At 32.5% G+C, this 15627-nt stretch overlaps 2 protein-coding genes, 1 long non-coding RNA gene and 1 pseudogene across 3 annotated transcripts; 2 read left to right on the forward strand and 2 right to left on the reverse strand.

The window, feature by feature from the left end:
* Positions 1 to 814: 814 nt before the first annotated feature.
* LOC146926473 (uncharacterized) lies at positions 815 to 4560 on the reverse strand. Its single transcript, XM_085706914.1, has 4 exons — positions 3898 to 4560; positions 2791 to 3422; positions 1432 to 1501; positions 815 to 925 (listed from the first exon to the last, which is right to left on the reverse strand). The coding sequence occupies exons 1-4, from the start codon at positions 4558 to 4560 to the stop codon at positions 815 to 817; spliced, it is 1476 nt and encodes a 491-aa protein (XP_085563040.1).
* On the reverse strand, positions 1528 to 2783 carry LOC146926474 (uncharacterized). Its single transcript, XR_015034136.1, has 2 exons — positions 2444 to 2783; positions 1528 to 2357 (listed from the first exon to the last, which is right to left on the reverse strand). It is a non-coding gene; the product is annotated as an uncharacterized LOC146926474 (long non-coding RNA).
* A 5147-nt stretch (positions 4561 to 9707) lies between the features above and the next one.
* On the forward strand, positions 9708 to 10211 carry LOC146926475 (cysteine proteinase inhibitor 5 pseudogene; annotated as a pseudogene).
* Positions 10212 to 11612: 1401 nt separating this feature from the next.
* LOC146926476 (SKP1-like protein 6) lies at positions 11613 to 12190 on the forward strand. Its single transcript, XM_085706915.1, has 2 exons — positions 11613 to 11699; positions 11867 to 12190. Exons 1-2 carry the CDS (start codon positions 11613 to 11615, stop codon positions 12188 to 12190), a joined length of 411 nt encoding a protein of 136 aa, XP_085563041.1.
* Positions 12191 to 15627: the final 3437 nt, after the last annotated feature.

Raw genomic sequence — 15627 nt, forward strand, 5'->3', positions numbered from 1 at the left:
TTACTCATAATAGTGAATATTGATTATTTTTTTTCAATAAAATGTTAAACAATTTAGTATAATTCTTATAAAAAATGAAATGATGTTTTTTCTTATGGGATAATATTTTCTAAAATATAAAAGTCGACAAATATCTCTTTATTACATAAAAATTATCGTTAACTTATAGATTTATGAAACAGGTGTACCGGTACACCTTAATTTAAGGGTGTACCGTAGAAACTCCCATAAAAAATTAAATAATAAATATTTTCAAATACAAGGGAGTACATGTGGCTGTTTTTTATTGGTGTCAGGTCACAAGGGTAAAAGCAATAATTAAGAATGGAAAATGCTACTTCTCAAGAAAAATAGCTTCAAGAATTTTTCAAGAAATAGTTGGCAAATTTTAATTGGATGATTTATTTGTCCACTTCCTATTTTTCAGCCACACCTCCTTGAATTATGGTAAATAGTGCATTGTGATTGGCTATTCTTTATTCTTGAAGAATTCTTGATGTTATTTTTCTAGAGATATAGCATTGCTCATTAAGAATTAAATATCAATCAATGAAACTGCCAAGCAGCACAGGATTAAGTTTGCAATAGATATAATTCAAGGAAAACAAAAATCACATTCAAACTAAGAGTTTCAGAACTTGAGTTCATAAAATTAAATAGAAAAACCGCAATCTATTTAAGATGTAGAAACAGAAAGGAAAAGCACAAACTACTGATATTACAAATCTGCTCCAAGATATTGTTCGAAACACAAGCTCTAACTGCAACTGATTGATAATTCAGACTCATTTGAAACATTCCTCAAACCAGCAAACTAGTTTGTTGATGTCAAAGTTAATTCTTGTTTTGGCACATTCAAAAAGACTTCAAGTCCACGAGTCAAGGTAAAATCTGATGTCAAGGAAGCACCAAGGAGGCTCAAAGCCTACACCACATTCCACAAGTGGAGTGAATCAAAGTTGTTAAAATTAAAAAACAGAAGAAAAGAATGATAAATTTAGTAATAAGGAAAATGTTAACAAGTGCCCTTAGAGCACTTGATAAGAGGTTTAAAATAGAAATTTTGTCTTGAAATTTGTGCATTCAACACATTAAAACATCAAAAAGTAACTTTTTCAACATAAAAATTATCAATTGTTTCTATTTTTTGAATCCTTAACAAGTGCCCTTAGGGCACTTGTTAACAAGACCCATAAAATAATGAGTAAATCGTCATTTCGACCCCTAAATGAGTGATCTGGTGTAACTATGGTCCTTCAATGTATTGTAATTGCAAAAACATCTCCGAGTGTGTATTTTGTCGGTAATTTCATCCGACTAAACTAACTAACCAACAAAAGACATATTTGATGAACATTCAAGAACCGTTTTGCAATTTTGATACATTTAATGACTAAATTAGCGTTTAATATAAAATAATTGCCACCTTACCTCAACTTCACCAATGCTTATCACTTTGACTTCAAGATCATCAAGAGGAAGGTTCATTTCTTTTAGATATGTGTTATGAAACATGGCATCCATTGATGAAGGAGAGAAAAGCTTGTGAATTCTTTCTATTGATGGAAAATGAAATGTTACAATATGAGAGAGTTGACCCACTTATGGGGAGGTTACACCTATATATACTAGTGGGACTAATACTAGTGGTAACTAAACTATATATCTCTAATAGTCCCCCTCAAGTTGGAAGGTGTTCAAAACACTTCCAACTTGAAGTGAGAAAATACAAGGAAAGATGCCGGAAATACATCGGCTAAAAAAATCATCAAACAAATGCTTATCCAACAAGAAGCAACCACAACTCAAGGTTGAACCAATTGAAGGAAGAAGCAACCAAGCAACGCTTAACCACCATCCGGTAGAAGCCAATATCAACAAAGCCAATTGAGGCACAACGCTTAACCATCAAGAGTTCTCAAGAACTCAAGATAGAAGCACAAGACAAGAAGAACAAGGATATCCAAAATCAATGATGATATCCAAAAAGAAGTGCAAGGAAGAGCCATAGTCTACAATGGAAGGAGGTCATATACAAGACCAAGGTTCCAAAGATAAAAGTGGTGCCCTTCCAATGCCGAGCCGAGACAAGAAAAACCAAATGCAAGGAAGAGCCATAGTCAACAATGGAAGGAGGTCAAATGTTGAACAAACTTCACACCAAAAGGACCATGAAGCAACAAAACCAAGCTTCCAAAGATAAAAGTGATGCCCTCCTATGCCAAGCCGAGACAAAAAAAAACAATGGCAAACCAATAGAGATGCATAGCCATGTGATGTGTCTTCAAACCATAGAAAACAAATCCATGTTGATGCATTCAAACCATAGGCCAAAACCAATGCTTCCAATAATGAAGCTAAACCAAATCCAAAAAATAGTCTTCAATTGTCACAATAGCCAGAAACAAATAATAGGCCAAATCACAAAGCTACAGAAAGCAACCACTCCAAACAACGATCCAGGACAAAGAAACCATGGAAAAGTAATCAATCCAAGAATCTTCCAACAATCCAAAACTGAGCCAGAATCATAAACCTCACCACCAAGGACATGAAAATGCCATGTAGAACGCATAAAAGAAGGGAGCCAAGTGTTAAAGACAATCTGCCAAAACTGATGAAGAAAGCCACATAGACTTAAGGCGTATAAGGGAGATGCAGATGCAATACCATTCAATCTTACACCATACACTTCGATAAAATCTCTTGAAAAAGTGCCTTAGGTCCACAATGATAGATGGCTAAAAACTGAATGTAACTTGCCAACAAGATATGTTGAAATTGCAATATGAAAGGCAAAATTTAGCAGAAACTGATTTTACTGTAAGATCATTTCCTACATTGTATAATGTTGCTTTCTTCACAAATCCCACATCACCTTCTCTTGGGTCCAGTGCATTCAAGGGTCTTGAATTTAAAACAGATCCATTTGACTTAGAAATCACTCCTTGTTCTGAGTAATAACCACCCCTTGCGTGTCGACTATAATAGTATGTAGTTTGTGCTGGTTGTAAATGAGGAATGCTGAGGGGTTGGTTTGGAAAACCAAATTGTGGGGTTATACCAGGATTGAGTAACACAGAAGTTGGGTCCAAGTTCTCCACACTCTTGTACAAATTACCAACACATCCAGCAAAAGAGTTAGGTCCTAAAAGTTTAACAATGGACCCTAATGGCATGGTAAGGAAGCTAAAAATGAAGTCAACAAAATCTCCATTGGCTTCTGCATAGATTACATTTTTCAGAGACTTACTTTGCATTACTTTAACATTCATTTTCTTGATGTCACTGGTACAAGACAGTACGTTAAATACTGATGCAAATTGGTCAGGTAGGTTGTCTATGTTCTTGGAGCTACTTCCCAAAAATGTATTTGTGAGAGGCTCATGAGAGGTTAAGGTATACTTGAGTAGGTTCAATATCTGTACAAAATGTTAAAACACAAATGGTAAGAACAGTATAAGAAAACCCACCTGTAATCCATCATAAAGAGCTAGGGAAAAGAATTAAAAAATTGATAGAAGGAAAATGGGAGAAATATCTCATTCCTCTAACTACTCATCTTCTCTAACTATACCTCGTATCCTACCATTTTTCTTCTCTTACTTAGTATACATTTTCTTTGAAGTACCATGTTTTTCATATATTCTCTTTTACTTCTCAAAAATAAAATCCAAAGATTAGCATAATTGCTGGTACCTAAAGTTAACATTAACCAATATATCCTAAAGGGTGAAGCATAGTTCTATATTGTAACCACAATTACGGCCACATTTATCCACAATAAAGATTCACAACATAACCGCAACTTCAGTTTAAAATCATGAGGTTAAGATTCATGATTTAACAATACCCAAAGGTCCTATGCAAGTAAAAATAAAGTAATTATGTTCTAACCTCCTGCTTGCCAATGTTGTGTGTGACTTCCTCTAATTGAGTCAAGTCTGAATACCCCAATGGAACCAACATCTCTAAGGAACTTAGCATGGAACTTGGTAAAATCTTCAAATCATCAGACACCAAAAACATTGGTCCACTTTCTCTTACAAAGACTCCATTTGAGGCATAATTCCCCTGTCCCTCAGAATCCCAATTCGTAGGTTGTCTATTAGGAGGTTTTCCACAGGTGCAATCAAGGTTTCGAAAATTGGTGAACTTGTAACAAGAATCACACACAAAAAATTTACTTGACGGCTCCGTGTCATCAACATTCATCAACAGCTTCATGCACAATTCTTCACAGGGATTCCTTGGACGCAGCAACATTTCTTTGCACACATTATTGTTCCAAATATCGTTTGAGTTGATATTTTGGACGATATGATAGAGGTTTTTGATGTTGTCAAGGAATGGTGATGATTCTGAGAGTTGTTGTTGGTCATTGTTGTCGGTCGTGGCTAAAAGGCGAACAATGGTACCAAGTGGCAAAGATAGGAAGCTGAAAAGAGTATCCACAAAGTCTTTTGTTGCTTCCACAAAAACAACTTTGTTGCTTTGTTTGTCCACTAAGATTTTGAGGGGAATTGTTTTTGACAATATTTGTTGTCGTTGATAAGCCATAGCAGTAAGTTGTAGAACTCAACAAAAAAAAAAAAAAAAAACTTAGAACTCAAAATGCAATGGAATATTGGATGACTCTTGTGAGACTTTTAGTAGTATTAGAGATTAAAATATCAACCGTCTTAATCCCAAAAATAGTTATTAAAGTGTAAAAGTCGTAGTTACAATCGGTGGCGTTATTTTGGGAAATGTTAACGAGTGCCTCGATGCAATATTTAAGGACCAAGAGTAGTACTCCCTCCGTCCCAAATTATAAGAAAAAAAATTCATTTTCTTTGTCCCAAATTATAAGCAAAAAAGAACTTTTATCATATTTAATTATGTTTTTTCAAAAAATTATATTTTCCAAAGGAAAATTAAATGCAAATTGCATTCAATTTGCTCTCTTTTTCATTTTCTCTATAATCACATACCAATGAAAATTGTTTCTACATCTTTCTATAAAACTTATTTCAAAGATAACACAAAAAACTATGTTACAAACTACTACTCCCTCCGTTTCAAAATGAGTGTCACTTTAGCCAAAAAAAAATTGTTTCAAAATGAATGTCGTTTTACATTTCCAATACAACTTTAATTTTTTTCTTCCAACTTTACCCTCTCAGATTTTCTCTCACACAATTTTCAATGCAACTTTAAGTTTATCTTTTTCTAATAAAGTAAGGACAGTTTAGTAAAAGCGTTATATCCAATGATTATTTCATTCCATTTCTTAATCTGTGTGTCAAAGCCTAAAGCGACACTCATTTTAAAACGGATGGAGTATGTTTTATTTTTCTTAATAAGTGTGATTTTTTTATTTTTGCTTATAATATGTGTCAAAATAACGCTACCTGCTTGGATGATTGGTTCCCGTCGGAGAATAGTGTAAAAGTCGTAGTTACAATCGGTGGCGTTATTTTGGGAAATGTTAACGAGTGCCTCGATGCAATATTTAAGGACCAAGAGTAGTACGTATTTATGAAAATGTGTGTAATCAATGCATTGAAAATCGAAATATTTAACTTTTTTAAGGAATAATTGTTTATTTTAGAATGTTTAAAGAATGCACCAGAGACACTCGTTAACAAGATTCTATTTTGTAAACGATTTATTAATGATAATAACTTACCAGATAATCTAATTTTACCGTCGGTGTAAAATTATTTTACATTGACAATGCAATGATTTTTTTCTCTATTAATAAATGATTAATTGTGTTACAGGCAATGTTAAAAAAATTATTTACTAAAATACTCTTATTAATCGCCGTTAGTAAAGTTGTTAGATAGATTAAAATACATAAATTAAAGTTTATTATTAAAAATTAGTAAAAGATCTTGTTCGTACAAGTTGTGTAACATTACGCTAGTTATATATTGTAAATATTGTCAAATGCTTAAAGATATCAAAAGAAAATTATCAGCATTAATATACTGTTTTTGTTAAATATTGTCAGTTGCGGATTTTATGTGTTTATATTTGCGAAAGTAAATTTTTATATGCCAATATAAGAAAGTTGATATGATAAACTTTTGAAAATTCTTGACTATATTCAAAATATAAACATTAATGTGATATTTTTATTAAATATATTTTTTTATTTTATATACCACAATCGTTAAATATTTTGACTGCACTCGTTGTAGATATTATGTTTTTATATCTGCAAAAACATATTTTTATGTAGTGCCCATCTTTTGTCATTCCGTTTTTATTGATATGGAACGATAAAATGATAAAAATTGATCATGTGTGAACAGTTATACTAGAAGGAAAAAATATTACATCAATACACAATATTTTACGTAAATAAAATTTGTTTTTACCTCCTATCAATCAACAATATATATATATATATATATATATATATATATATATATATATATATATATATAGACACACACACGTGTATAATATTCAAACTTTTGATCTTATGCACTCTGTCTCAACAACATTTTGATCTTATCCATTCAATATTTTCTTTAAATTTTTATTAAATTTCTAATATTTTATGTAGCAGAAATATCTCAACAAACTACACATAACATTTTCAACAAAGTTTACATATTTACATATATGATCTTATTTTATGATTAAAAAACTTTAATTTGTTTATTTGTTTTTAGGAAAAGAAGTTTCAATTAGTTATTACTAGTCTTTTAGCGTTGTATCATTCAATTAGTTTTTATGTTTAAGGAAAGAAAAGGGTTTGATTAGTTTTTATTTTTGATAAAAAAAAGAGGGTTTGATTAGTTATTATGTTATCTTTTAGCAGCATATTGTAATGCAAATGTTAACTATAAATAAATATATTTTCGTTAATCACATATTTACATATTTTGAGCACAAGCAGGAACCCCAAACCTTCTTTTCATCTAACATTTTTCCTTCTTCAGGTTTGCCAAACATCAATTTTATTATTTCTCACACATATTTATTTTTAAGATATTATTATAATTGTAAATTTAAATAAATTCAATCTAATATACTTACACGTGTATTCGTGCACACAAACTTATAAGACTTATTTAATATCTAACCCGGGCAACGCCGGGTCTCGAAACTAGTTGTTGTTGACTGTTCCCCTTATTGTTGTGAATTGTTCCTATTTTAATGGAACTTAATAACATTTTTAATTGCTTGTCAAAAAAAAAATACATTTTTAATTGATAATTTAAATGAAGAGAAAAAATGAAAGAATTTTTTTTAGTCAAAAGCGTGTGTATATCCTTTATTTATTGGTGCACTATCGTGCATGTCTATCAGTTATTTCTACTGCGCTAACGCAAGTGATTATTTTATTATGTTTGTTTGTATAATTTTGATTATAATTTTTAAATTTTAAAATATTAATGGAAATTATTGATATATTGATTTATAAACAAAATATTGTTAAGACATATAACAAATTATTTTTGAACTCAACATATTTTAGTTTGCCTGCATATAAATAATGATAATTTATTGTTTATTCTAATAGTAATTAGAATAAACAATAAATTTTCTGCATGTTAGGCGTGAAGCCAACCAAGCTGCTCATTATTTAGCTAAATATGCTCTTAAGAATTTAGATTGCATATGGATTGAAGAAACTTCGCCTTGTATTTATGCAGTCTTGGCATTTGATTTATTGCCAGACTATCGTTAATGAAATTGTCGTTAACGTCAAAAAAATAATAGTAATTAGCAATATCATAACATAAATGTATAAATGACATGTTATGTAAAAGAAACAATGCTATGATTTCGATAAAAGAATATCTTTAAAAACCACATTTTTCGTAAAGTCTCCATCTTCTCCTTCTATTTTCCTTCTTTAATGAGATCTTTGTTGAATTCTGAGAAACTCGTCTTGATAAAGCTACATATAATTGACCATGGATGAAAACATGTCGTGGAAGATAGATTCCGACATTGAGAATGGCCTGCCCTTGTGACTTATTTATGGTTATAGCAAAACTTAGTCTAACGGGGGACTGCTTTCTACTAAGCACAAAGGGAAGTCGTGAACTCGCATTTGTTTTTAATTTAATTATGAGCAAGAATGCTCTTTTCCAACATTGTTTCATGTCAGTATTTCAACATCCAACATATTCTTAAAGAAACCACGACATAACAATTGTGTCCCATTACACAGGTCATATCTAAGGTCTATGTTTCGCAATAAAATCAAAGGTGCACCTTTTTTTACCTTTAAAATATGTTGTGTGATACTTCCTTTAGCAATTGTTGAACCATGTATCACTCAACTCCTTTATGCTTTCAAATAATAAACAATATCGTGGGACCAAGCTTGATTGATATGTTACTGAGGGATTTAAATGAGCTCAAGGAATTCTTAAACTCAACTCCTTTATACTTTCTTCAGCCACCTTTTTCGTTCAGCAATTGAGATTTTTGTTTTTTGGTTTAAAGGGGTAATAATGAAAGATTTAGTAAAAGTACCATAAATATATTTAATTCTGAATTTTGATGCAGAGGGCTGAGAGATGTCGAGAAAAACTAAACAATGTAGGAATGAACTATGAACTGTGAGAACCCTACTTATTAATATAATGCTAACAAATCTTTTTCTAAAATATTTTGAGTTTTTTTTTTAGAGAATTTAAAGTCCAATCTTTAACATTATTTTTTGCTCACGTTTGTTACTAATCTTTTTTTTAGAGGATTTAAAGTTCAATCTTTAACAATATTTTTTACTCACGTTTGTTACTAATCTTTTCTTACAGGATTTCAAGTCCAATCTTTAACATTAATTTTTGTTCACCTTTGTTACTAATCTTTTTTTTAGAGGATTTAAAGTTCAATCTTTTTTCTCACGTTTGTATTTAAAATTAAGGGTATTTTTGGAAATAAAAGTCCAACCCAAAAGTGCGGAAAGGGGTAGTTTTCTTTATATATAGTATAGATAAATAAAAAAATTTATTTTAGAGGAGTTATAAATAAATATTAAATATTTTTTAACAGGATCTAATTAGTAAATGGTACTACCTCTGTCCCTCTATATAAGACCCTTTTGTCAAAATCACGGGAATTAAGAAAGTTGATATTTATATCAAAGTTGTTTGTAATCAAAGTTGTTTGTAATCACTATTGATTTTACAATTTTATCCTTTAGAGATAGATATAATTTATGTTTTCAACATGCTATTTATTGCTGATTGAAGAAAAAAGATGTATAATAAATAGGGGCAAGCATGTAAAGAAATAATTAATGTAGTTGAAAATAACAAATGAGTCTTATAAAAAGAGATAATTATTGTCTTTTAAAAGGGTCTTATAATTAGGGACGAAGGTAATATACTACTCCCTCCGGTCACATATATAAGCAAAAAATGACTTTTTAGATACATTGAATAATTAATGTATCTGGTCACATTTATGGGTTAGATACATTAATTATTGGATGTACCTAAAAAGTTGTTTTTTGCTTATATATATGACCGGAGGGAGTATATTATAAAGAGATTCAATGTAGGTCATAAAACCTTTGAAAAAAATGTATTTGATGATAAAAGTGAATTGACTTATTTTCATTAAATAAAATAGAAGTAGACTTTTAATATTTTTTTGACCAAGTTCAAACTTTTTTATTAATTTAATTTATTTTCACGAGTAAAAACATATATTACCCCCTTAGCATAACTTTTAGGCAATATATATAACCAAGCAGCCAACAGATTAACACAAACTCACACCATTGTGATTTCTGAAGTTTGAAAAAATAACAATACAATACAAACAACATGAGATTTCAATCCCTTGTTGTTCTCCTCCTTGTTTTGTTGGCCTCTGCGGCCAGGAATCAAGCTTTACCAGGTGGTTATAGCCCCATCAAGCACCTCAATGATCCACACGTGATCGAAATTGGTAGATTTGCTGTGATCGAATACGACAAGCAAAAAGGGACAGACCTGAAGCTCGAGAAGGTTGTCAAGGGTGAATCAAAAACTATTGCAGGGACCAACAACTACCGTCTCACCATTTCTGCCATCCATGGATCTGAGTCTAAGCCTAACTCTTATAATGTCACTGTGTATGAGGATTCATCGGTTCATTTCAGGAGACTCATTGCCTTTATACCTGTTAATGCTTAAATATTATGTGATTTTATAGCATCATTCCCATGTATGCCTTATTATCATACCAATAAAATTTTATATTTTGTATATCATAATGGATTATGGATCTAATTTTATGATATAACTAGTAAGAGACCCGTGCATTCGAAAATTATTTTGAGAAACAACATAAAAGAGAATAATTTGCATAGAAAATACTTGTACTCAACAAACTATAAGATTTCAAAAACATCTCTGAAAACAACATTGATGGTACACTTCAATGCTTAGTTTTCTTTGTCATGAATTACTATCTTAAGACCTTTTTAGCTCTTTACCCTTGATATTGTCACGTACAATTAACCATGACTAAATATACTCCGAGGAAGATATAAGTATACTTCATTGTTATGATTTTGTGGAAAATTCAACTAGTTTTTTGTACCTTAGTTTTAGCCTTTGAAAGGAAAATTATTAATGTTCTTGAAATTGGAAAAAATGTATTTGATTGAACGAGAAAAAAATATCCAGATTCACAATGTTTTAGTGGCTTAACTATAGACTTGTGTATTGTCAGTACAGATTGACAATGTGTTAATGAGGCAGAGTTCATTTGGTTGGTCATCATATAGAGAGAATATATGGTTTTGGACCGACGTTTTCACTTTCAATTATATTCTGAAACAAGTTTGTCTACTTTCAATTACACCGTTAAACAAGTGTGCAAATGCTATTTGTTGATGTTATTTCAAAAAGATAAAAATTTATATTATATTTGTTATATTGTTGATGTCGTTGATGGGTAACCAAAAATTTCTCTATTATATTACTTTACTGTATTATAAAGGAAATACATGGTTTTAGGATGACTTTGTCACTTCAAATGATACCCTTAAACAAATTTGTCTATAAGAATGTTATTTGTTGGTGTCATTGAAAAATATAAGAATTTTTTTTGCTAAGCCAGGAGAAAGAACAGACATCAAGAGGAAACAACGACAATCCAACTAGGTTGGCACCCTGTTTTGAACCTCATCCTATGCCGCCAATCTAAAACAAATTATTAAAAAAAGAGAAAATTATATACAAGAGGGGACCTAGACTAAAACCCTTCAAAAAGGATAAAAAAAAAAAAAAGAGGGGAAAAAATAAACCACCGTCTAAGAGAATCAGAAACTAGGCAGAATACATCAGTCCCTAAAATATCAGCTAGCAAATCAGGAGTTAACACAGACAACCAAAATGAATTAATGACCCATATTTGCCACCTTATCTGTGCAACATAATGCAGCTCTCGTGTCCAAGTTACCAAAAGCTCGCACATTCCTATAAAATACATTCATTAACATTTCATCATTTTTCCTTTTCAGCAACATTGCTCATATGAATACACATATGGATATTTGGAGAAGCTAGGAATGGAGGGATGCACACTAAACTTGGAAAGGTACCTCTGATAAAAAAGTGTTGCCATAAGCAATAAATGTTGTAGTGATCGGGTCGTTGGAGATGGCTGATCCTTGGAACGAGTTCGATATAGAGGCTTCCCAATCTGAAGTTGCTTTAATTTTTGCTTCTTCTTCTTTGATGAGACAGGTGTAAACGAAAATTTTGCTGCCTCCTTATCATAATTAAGAACGGATCCTACGCCTCAATTCCATATCCTGCTTCATAATCAGATTAATATGTGTTGTTGGCCTATCCTCAAGAGTTCTGACAATGAGACCTTTGAGGTTGAAGAGGCGGTTGTGTTGGAATCGTAGACAATCAAGCACGTGATCGAGGACGACTGTGCCAAAAACGAAATCCCTCTTCCAAACGTAACCAGCAGGATATTGGCAAAGGTTCTTGAGTATTGTAAGAAACATGCCGAGGCTACCAGTCCCAAAGCAAAACCCTCTGAGACTAATCTTAAGGCTTGGGACGATGAGTTTGTCAAGGTTGATCAGGCTACGCGCTTTGAACTCATCTTGGCTGCGAACTACTTAAATATCAAGAGCCTGCTCGAAATTTTATTCCAGGATGTAGCAGAAGTATCAAGGAGAAGAAACTCGAGGAGATTCGCCAGATTTTCAACATTAGAATAAGTTCATTCCAGAGGAAGAGAAGAAAAATCATAATGAAAACAAATCGGCTTTTGAATGATTATGTAACAAATCATCAATTTAGTTAAAGATTTATTTGAGATTATATTCTAACATTTTACAATCTCAGCCAAGGATTTGTCATGTGGATTTATGTTATATATGCTTCGTTTTATTCATCAAAGTATGATCGAAATTTCTGTTTCTCTTTATATATGGAAAGTCTTGGTGATTGGTTCGTGTCTTATTATATTGTTAAAATATGCTCTGTTTGAACTTTGTTGAAGCACATATACACTTGATGTGTTTTGTTCCAAAATATTTTGATAGGTCAAATTTTATTTTATTTCCCTATTGCTTCAAATTCTTATAAAATTGACATTGTGAATTTGTTATGTCCTGCATCATTATTCCCATATGTGTTGTGAAATTGGGAATTTGTGATAGCTACATCAAGCTTTTGGTAGCCTTATATTATGAGCTTGAACTATTTTAAGTGCTTTTGATCAACACACGTGTCCTTGAGGCTTGAGTTATGAACAATTTTATTTATCATGTCAAAAGCATGAATATGTATATTGTTGGTAAAACTTTGAGTTATGGAAAGTGAGTTGTTGTAGTTGATTCTTCATTATCCTATTGTGCAAGTCTTTTTATGCACCTGAGTAGTTAGTAACATTTTCAACCCTTGATTACCCTAGTTGTATATAAATAAGAAGTTTAAGATATTTATAGTTTTAAATCATATTTCCTTTACAATATACTTCAGAATTGCTCATGCGGCAAGCCATACAACTTTGCTACAGGGAGCTTCTGTTTGCTCCATTTCAGATGCTAATAACATAGTCCTCTATGTTTCAAATTCATAAGGGCTATATTATACACTTATCTACTTATGAGATGCATCCCTCTTTTGCTTTGTCTTAAAGTAGTTTTGAAGTTTGAATAATTTGTTTTGATGTCCGTCTTGGCTTGTGTTTGGTACGTTGGTGCGTTAGGGCCATTATTTAGTTACAAGGCTTGATTCTGATATCATTCAGGTGACATGTTTAGCCGGATGAAGTTTGAAACAGATAAACTGGCTTCTATAGTTATTTAGTGCAGTATTGCACTTAAATATGCCTCATTGATATTCATATGATGTGATTAAGGTGACAAGGATTTGATGAAGCCAGGGTGTGCATTGTTATGCTAGAGACCATACAATCCCAGTGACCATGCCTTATTTCAATTGATAATTTTCTGCACATTAACTGAACACATGTTACAAGGACATATTTGATTATTTGTTTATCTAGTACAAAATTGCTTTGGTGCTTCTTTAACTGTACGCATGAAAAGAGTCTTGGAAGTTTTCTTGATTTAATTGACATTATTCAAGAGATGCTATCCGATGATCACAACAAGACTTAATTCATGATGTAGACTTTTTGTTCCCTTTCTATGAGACTTAAAATCACGACACACCGACATTGCTAATAATTTAAGAAAATACATAATTTAATGTAATTATAATGTGTTGGTGTCGTGTCCTACTCCAGGACACGTCTAATACAAGGAGTGTCCATGTTAATAACTTTGATTTTAATCCTCCTTAGCACTGATGCTATCATTAGATATCGTGGTTGGGTCTAACATATCCCCCACAAAACCGGCTTGTGAGGTGAGGATTGCCCCCACTTATAAACACATTGTCAGGCCATCACCTATCCGATGTGGGACTCTTAACACACCCCCTCACGACCAGCACTATTGGGCTTGGTTCGTGGACATAAATGGTGGGTGGCCCGATAGCGGAAACCTGATAGCAGGTGGCCCAATGGATCTTGGAGAGGCTCTGATACCATCTTAGAAATCGTGGTTGGGCCTAACATAACCCCACAAAACCGGCTTGTGAGGTGAGGATTGCCCCCACGTATAAACACATTGTCAGGCCATCACCTATCCGATGTGGGACTCTTAACAGTGTGTGTAAGTCAATTGAAATTATGCTATTGCGATCATTGTTGGTTTGATTATGCTGGAACAAAATGTGTTTAACATTACCCTTTGAGAGTTTTGATGATAACAAGATATTAAAAATTGTCAATTGTATAAGCTAATATTTGTTCAAATGTACAGGATCATAGACAAAAATTTAACATCTTAAATAGGTTCTGGAAGAATAAAAGAGAGCTAAGGAATCAACAAAAAGGAAGCTTGAAGCATCTGAAGAGAAGTGCTCCTGAAGTATAGTGCTCCTGAAGTGATGACGTCATCAGAAGCAAGTTCATCAGAAGCATCTCATCAGAAGCTGAAGATCACCAGAAGCTGAAGTTCATCAAGAGATGCAAGACTTAAAGCTTCAAAGGCTGTTCAATGGATTTAATATCGTCTAAGCATTGCAGAAGACTAGAAGAGTGAAGCAACGGCTAATTTGAAAGGATTTGAAAGCATTGGATGCTTGTTCTTTAAAGAGCGTTGACAAAGTACAATTGTACGAAGTGTACAACCACTACCTCCACTACTCTGTTTTTGTCTTTGCTACAAGACAAGAAAAACAGCTCTGTCTGCAACGATGTTCCTTCACAATTGGAATGGATTTGAAATTGATCCTTCATACGACAATAACCATATCAGGCAAAAGATCATTGGTGATTGATCAAAGCTTCAAAAGACCCTATTTTGATGTGCTGGTAATTCACAACGTCTCTTTCACACCTCTATATAAAGGAGTGAAGACTTAGAGATTTCTTAACAACTTTCATAAGGACTCAACAACAACTTACAAGTGCCAAAACTATGCTGAAATTGTTCTGCATTCAAAAGTTCACTTAGAATTTCTTAACAACTTTCATATCTTAGAAATTCTAGAGTCTTAAGAGTCTGTATCTGATTTGTATTGTGAACACCACTGATTGTATATCAAGTGTTCAACCTCAAACATTTTCCTTTGTAATTCTGTTTGATTAGAAGTCTCTTGCAGTTGTGCTTGAGCATTAGAAGTCTCTTGATTGTGTTCAGGAGCATAGGAAGTCTCTTGCAGTTGTGCTTGAGCAGTTTGAAGTCTCTTGCTAAGTTTAGCAGTGAGCAGTTGTAATCAGATATTACATTTTAGTGAACTCTCCTTGGAAGTGCAAGGGGGACAGGACTACTTCCGGTTTGTGGAAGGAACTTGTATAATTGTTTGTGTCTTTCTTCTTTCTCTCTCTCTGTTTTTATCCGCTGCAAGTTAGTCCTGAACATCACTTCAGAAGTAGAATTCTATCTGCTTCTGATCAGTGTTTTCAGCTTAGGAGAAAACAAAGAAAAAACTAACACAATTCACCCCCCCTGTGTTTTTCTCACCTTCAGATTATTGTTGTGGTTAAATACATGTGTATAAGTTATAGGTTTGAGCTCCGCTAGTGTTTTGGCGAGATTTAAATGCAAATACATTTGTAGGCGTTCTTTGAAATTGG

The sequence above is a fragment of the Medicago sativa genome, chromosome 4, assembly GCF_051527215.1.
Source record: "Medicago sativa cultivar Bolivia chromosome 4, Bolivia_mono, whole genome shotgun sequence".
Taxonomy (NCBI): Eukaryota; Viridiplantae; Streptophyta; class Magnoliopsida; order Fabales; family Fabaceae; genus Medicago; species Medicago sativa.

What these genes read in the sequence shown, in the direction of transcription:
- LOC146926473 (XM_085706914.1), bottom strand. Translation starts at nt 4,560, where the DNA reads ATGGCTTATCAACGACAACAAATATTGTCAAAAACAATTCCCCTCAAA. An exon ending in ACAACATTGGCAAGCAGGAG is followed by an intron (nt 3,423 to 3,897) that starts GTTAGAACATAA and finishes CATTTTGTACAG; the next exon opens with ATATTGAACCTACTCAAGTA. An exon ending in TAAGCATTGGTGAAGTTGAG is followed by an intron (nt 926 to 1,431) that starts GTAAGGTGGCAA and finishes AATGTGGTGTAG; the next exon opens with GCTTTGAGCCTCCTTGGTGC.
- LOC146926476 (XM_085706915.1), top strand. Translation starts at nt 11,613, where the DNA reads ATGGCTGATCCTTGGAACGAGTTCGATATAGAGGCTTCCCAATCTGAA. An exon ending in CTTCTTCTTTGATGAGACAG is followed by an intron (nt 11,700 to 11,866) that starts GTGTAAACGAAA and finishes TTGGAATCGTAG; the next exon opens with ACAATCAAGCACGTGATCGA.